We start from the raw sequence: 6,000 nt of genomic DNA on the forward strand, positions 1-6,000 counted from the left end.
TTTTTTTTCAAAGCAGGTTGTTCAGTTACTTTATAACATGAGCAACTGTTCATTAGAGAATAAGTTGCAACTTTGACCTGATTTTTTCTTTTTAAGAAAGATTAAAAAATAAGCTCTTACTGTTTTGACCTTCAGCTTCAGCTCATTCCTCACAAAAATAAAAATGATGTAATGGCTAATCAGATGTAGCTTGCTTCGGTCTTTTTTTGAGAAAGTAGTATGATTAGAACTGGTTTCCTTTTTTTATTTATTTTTTCCTTTGTTTTTATATGAAATGTTTCATTGGTGAGTAACGGAACTTGATCTCCCTTTTCAGACTGCTCTGGCACATTTGGAGTCTCTGGCTGTTGATGTTGAACAGGCTCATCCACCAGCTAGTAAAGAAAGCATAGACTGTCTCCCACAGATTATTGTCACCGATGACCACAATGGTATGGAAAAAATAGTTAATTTCTGCAAAGTTTAAAAGAACAAATTTAACTTTCTATAATAGCATAGATGAATATACTTATTGTGCAGCTGACAATGCTGTTCTAAGAGGTACGTTCATAAGCCTTTGCATCTTGAATCAGTCTGTGAATATACGTTTAGGTCTGTTTGGAAGACTAATTTTTAATGGAGTAGGTGTGATTTGTATTTTATCATTAGTGAAGCTGTTAGTATACATTGATTTGATTTAAGTTAATCTTAGATGGAAATAACTAATAATAATGAAAATGCTTTTTCTGCTTCAAAGCTGTAGGCCAAGACCAGTGTTGTGCTATTTGTTGCAGTGAATATGTAAAAGATGAAATCATAACAGAGCTACCCTGTCATCATTTCTTTCACAAACCCTGTGTAACTCTTTGGTTACAGAAGGTAAGTACTACTGGACTGGGTTTTTTTGAGCATTTTTTTCTGATAAGAATGGTTTATAACTTTTTAAAAACGTGGGATGAAATATTACAGAAAAAACAGGTTAAATTATTTTTATGCTTTGTAGAACCAAAATCTATTCAAAGCAAGGAAAGTAATTCATATCTGTACTAACCTGAAAGGGAATGACCTGGTCTTGATTGTTAGGTGTGCCTATTATATGTAGGTATAAATTAAATAACTGAATGCTTATTACTTGTATAAGGAGAACCCTGGTTTTAGAGAGGAGTGTAGTTGCGTCATTCTCCTTCAATGAGGTGGGGAAACATTTTGGGGAAAAACTATGGTCTGCCTTCAGTAATAATGAGTTATAATATGATTGGTTAAGAAAGAAATTTTTCTTTGCTGTACTCGTATCTGAAGTAAAGAAAGTGACTTGATTTTTCTCTGAGAGAAACCAAGAATCTGTTTTGCCAGAATGCATGTCAGGCCTATTTATGGTGGAGAACAGAAATACCTGCTAGAGTGCTGGCAGAGGAGTTCAGAATGCTTACCTTTGAGAAAGGTGCACTGAGTTAAGCTTCATTTTTATCACCTCTAATTACTGTGGTGATTACCCCCTGGGATACCCCCTGCCCCCTCCCCCCCAAATGTGTTACAAAGGCTTGAACTGAAGCTAAAGTAAAAGACCTGGACTGATCAACTAGTATTTTTAATTCCCTCTTGCACTCTGCTTTACATATAGAATGAGTCTAGATTTGATAGCTGTTAAATAGTTTTTAGAAAACTACTAAGCCTACAGTTTGATGTGCTATGTCTTCCAGAGGTACAGGAGAGAGAGATTAATTCATTCAGATCAGGGGAGTAAGATTAGATCTCCTTTGGCATGGGTTGTCGGGTGGGGGGGGTAACTTTTTTTTTTTTTTTTTTTTTTTTTTTTTTTTTTTTTTAAACCTTCATAGCATTATTTCCATCTCTGTTGTTTGCATTGTGTGTCTTGCATTTTTCTACTGTCATAATAGTAACTGCTTTTGCTGAAAACTAGGACAAAGTATTTCATGTTACTTTTGGGCTGTACCTAGTTTATATTTATTTCTTGCTTTAATAAAAAGCTCCCACCTGTAAGATCTGTTCTTTGAAGAGAGCCTATCTCTTTGTAGGGAGCCTGATGTTTCTTTTATGTAACTGAGGGTGATGGTGGTATAAAAGCAAAATGCAGCTTTCATTTGTGATGATGTTATGTCTCTTAGCTCTATTCTAGTAAGCTCTTCCAGCGAAATCTGACCTTGAGGTAGTGCTGTTGTTAAGCTGCAGTATACTTTAAATACAAAAGATAGTTTTTGATTTACGGAATTGCATGTGAACTGTGCAAATGACCTGTTTTTTCTTTCTCTGCAGTCGGGAACATGCCCTGTTTGTCGTCACGTGCTTGCACCCATGCTTCCTGAAGCAACTGCTGCCACTGCCTCCTTTTTGTCTGACCATAATTCCTCATCTTCTGTTCACAGCACAACAGGAACTCCGAACTAGGGTCTGAAATGAAGTCTTGGCCACCAAAATAAGAATGTAAATTTCTCCTGTTTAATTACAATGTGAAAACAATTATATATAAAATATTATCTGTAAAATATTATATATAGTATATATTTTAGTTTAGAAAGAGGATGTAAGACTTTCTAAACTGTTTAGGTTTACAATAATAGCTGAAATTTTCAAACTAAAAGTTGGAAAAACGTGCACCCTTTTTTTGCAGTAGAATGTTGCTGTTAACCATAATATCTAAAGCTTGTATTATGATAAATTTGTCCAAAAAGATAATTAATGTGGCACTTTATGTGTTTAAGTTCTTGCAACTGCAGTGCAGTTGGAGCATTATTAAAGTTATGCTTATAACCTGTTTTACATAATATAACCAAACTATTTGTTTTTGTCAAAGTTAGTGCCACTGAGTGACTTTGTGATTGATCTCTCATGTTTGCATCAAATGTGAAGATGTTCTGTGATCACAGCAGTAGCAGAATTTGGTTTCACTGGAAATAAATTGCATAATGGAACAATATTTCTTATGAGTTTATTCCATAATAAACTTTTTTGAGATGTCAGAAGTCCTATTAAACTGCTGATGACATGACAGTCTGGGCTTTTCATAATTGCTAGCACCATTTTTAAGCATATATCCTGTCTAAGAAGTTGAATCTGTAAGAGCTGGATACCTGCTTCCTTCAGTTTTTGTTGAAATTCCATTCCACTGATCAGCTCTTTTTAACCTTCTTTTTCTTTTTTTTTCTTTTTTTTATATGGGGCAGGGATGCTTGCTTAATGCAGATATAGTTAAAATATTTTTAGGCTCCTGGAGTCTGTCTGAAAAGTGTAGTAAGAACTTTATGCACTTAATTGAGAAATACATTGTCACAATATTCCTCAAGGCCAGCAGAGGGGAATGGCAGTGGAATAAACGGGTTATTAGGATGATTATTGTAAACTTAAGAAATATAAAAATGAACATTTCTAGTATTTCGACTGGCTGTAATGGGCTGTGCTACATTTAATATTTTAAAGGAAAAAAGACTGTAGTTTCTAAAATGTGCTTCTATGAATAATTTCATGTCTCTTAATGTTTTTGCACATACTGAAGTTAATCTCGCGGGACAGGAATTTGAGATTTGCATGTGTATATGCGTACTAATGGCTGCTCAACAGCTTTTCTGTGGTCTTTGGATAGATAAGCAATTCCTACAGTGTTGCTGTACAGGGACAATGTATGTGGGGTCAAATCCAAACCCTACTAAAGCAATTTTTTCCAGTTTTTCCAGTAACTAAGAGTTGAATTAAACTCTTGAAAAGGAAAAGTGACTAATAAAATTATCTTCTTGTAGCAATTCTTGAGCTACTCAATTATGATTATGGCTGCCACCATAGTATCTCATTGCTTTACAAGTATTAGTGTGTTCTTTTAACAGCAGTAGAAGATATACAGTACTGATTTTGGAGGGGCATATTGAATTGTGTGACTTGTTTTGCAGTGTGACTTGTGGACTGGAGCAGAACAAAGAATTGATGGCAGTTGACATGAGTCTACCCCTGAGGGTTTTCAATTAGGTAATTCCACACTTTGGAGTATAAGGAAGCCAAAACAGTAGGATACTCGTGAGAAGTGGCAGATGTGGTTAGCACAGCTCCTTATAAGCTTATTTTCCTGTGGGAGAACACTGCATTGCATTTCACTGAAATAGGCATCAGCAAGACTTTGGGAAATGTGACAAGCAACATATACTTCTGGGCGTATATCTGCTCATTGGTGAAGTTCATGCTAATCCAAGAAACAGTATTTTTCCACGTCTTTGTTACAAACCAGTGCTGCGGGGTCATAAAGTAGTTGATCTGTGGCTACCAAATGCTCGAGACAATAAAATAGTAATGCAGTCTAAATTTAAAATTGATCCGAGGTCTGCGTGGAATCCTGGGATGTATGTAGATTTAAGATAAGGCGGAAATTAAGACATTCATATCCCTTGCAGGAAAAAACAGCAGAAGGTTGGACTTCATTGCTTAGTAGTGTTAACCTTGCTATTGTGGCAGTTGTGTTCTTCAGTAGCTCTCATCTGCAGCAAATGCTATGGCAGATATTTTAACCAGCCCTTACTGTATAGTTTCTCTCTGGAACAGCACAATATGATGGCCTTCATTAATCTCTTAACAGTGTTTTATGAAGAGATTTACTTTAATCTCTGTGCAAGATTTGGAAACACTCTTGCTAGTGTGTTAAATTTTTGACTCCAAACTTAACCAGCAAGGTCAAGAGATCAAGCAGCTGTTGTTGGGCTTTTTCCTTCCTTTGCTATGTGTTGCTGGCCTCAGCTCTCACTTCTTTCTGTTTCTAAAAAGCTGGTAAATAGTTGTCTAAAAGAAGAGTGTTTGGGCTCTTGGTGTGTGCTTTTTAACTTGAATGTAAAGGTCTTGGCAGATCTTTCATGGCTCCTCAACAGAGGAAATACCAGATGAAAAATCTCTCTAACAAGGGATTTGAAAAAGCATATGCTGGATCATACCCAGAAGATTTTAAGTGAAAGTGTATGGCACAAAAAAGGGAGAGTCAAATGATAAACCACTGTCCGTTTGTTGTGATTATTTAATTTTTTTGGTAAATGATGTCATACCAGATTGCCATGCAGATTCTGTGGTTCCTACTTTGAATCTAAAATTGTTTGAGATGGGCCTGGTTCTTGAAAAGGCCATGGAAAGTATTATTTTTTTCTAGAACAATAAAAGTTAATTTTTTTTCTTTGTTCAAAGAGAATATTCTAGACTTTCTACAGTAAAAGAACTTTTAGCTGCAAGGAAAAATCCTTCTCTTCCATGTTAGGTAAAAACAAAACATTCAACAAGAAAAAATAAGTAAAAGTAGGGAGGAAAAAAAGGCTTGTTTCTATTAGAGGTTTGTGTTATCTCTGTATGCAACAGTACATTGGAGGTTTCTGACTTAAGTCTAATAAAAAAAATCATAAAAGTGGATACAGGAATGACCTACTTTGAATGATAGTTCAGTAATATAAAATTCATTGTGCAAAAAGTATTTTTGGTAAACTAACTGTGAGATGTAAGCTGAATGCATTTTAACATTTCAATAAAACATTTTCATTCCAGAGCTAAAATGCAATTTCTTTTTCCGTAAGAAAAAAAGTAGTGTGTTTAATTTTTGTTTCCTCCTTACCCCTGTGTTCAACTCAAGTGTGTTTAGAGATTCTGGCAGGTTTTGAAAGAGAACCTAAAAGGGTAAAACAGTAAATTATCTGTTTTAGCTATTTGACACATAGGCAGCGAATTTTCTTTCTTAGCCATACTGAAAGCAGCTAACCTAACATGAAAGGAACCTCCCCTTAGGTCAGAAGGGTATTTCAGTTAGTTCTTGGGGCCATGTATGTCTTAGGATTTCTGTTAAGATTCAAAAAGCTGTTTGTTAACACTTGCAGCTCTAACAGCTCCTTTGTTGTTATATAATAGAAAGCTCCAATTTTTTCCCCGTGTTCGAACACCTGAAAAAAAATTATTTGCTTTTTTTATTGATATACAATAGCTGTAAAATGCAATTTTTCTTTATCTCTACAAAAATAACTACTCACAAGCCATATAAGCTGTTTATACCAA

The 6,000-nt window shown here is 35.1% G+C and overlaps 1 protein-coding gene across 8 annotated transcripts in view; it reads left to right on the forward strand.

Moving 5' to 3' along the window:
* Positions 1 to 5,500, forward strand: part of LOC135323485 (E3 ubiquitin-protein ligase Praja-2-like) — a 136,101-nt gene extending 130,601 nt beyond the window's left edge. For 7 of the 8 annotated variants that reach the window (XM_064500781.1, XM_064500784.1, XM_064500783.1 and 4 more), the window contains 3 exons: positions 317 to 431; positions 737 to 858; positions 2,254 to 5,500. In XM_064500781.1, coding sequence (XP_064356851.1) covers positions 317 to 431; positions 737 to 858; positions 2,254 to 2,385 — 369 coding nt within the window. In that variant the 3' untranslated portion in view covers positions 2,386 to 5,500. Of the gene's footprint in view, positions 1 to 316; positions 432 to 736; positions 859 to 2,253 lie in introns of those variants that run through there. The other variant, XR_010385816.1, reaches the window with a different exon arrangement.
* Positions 5,501 to 6,000: the final 500 nt, after the last annotated feature.

The sequence above is a fragment of the Dromaius novaehollandiae genome, chromosome W (assembly GCF_036370855.1).
Source record: "Dromaius novaehollandiae isolate bDroNov1 chromosome W, bDroNov1.hap1, whole genome shotgun sequence".
Lineage (NCBI taxonomy): Eukaryota > Metazoa > Chordata > Aves > Casuariiformes > Dromaiidae > Dromaius > Dromaius novaehollandiae.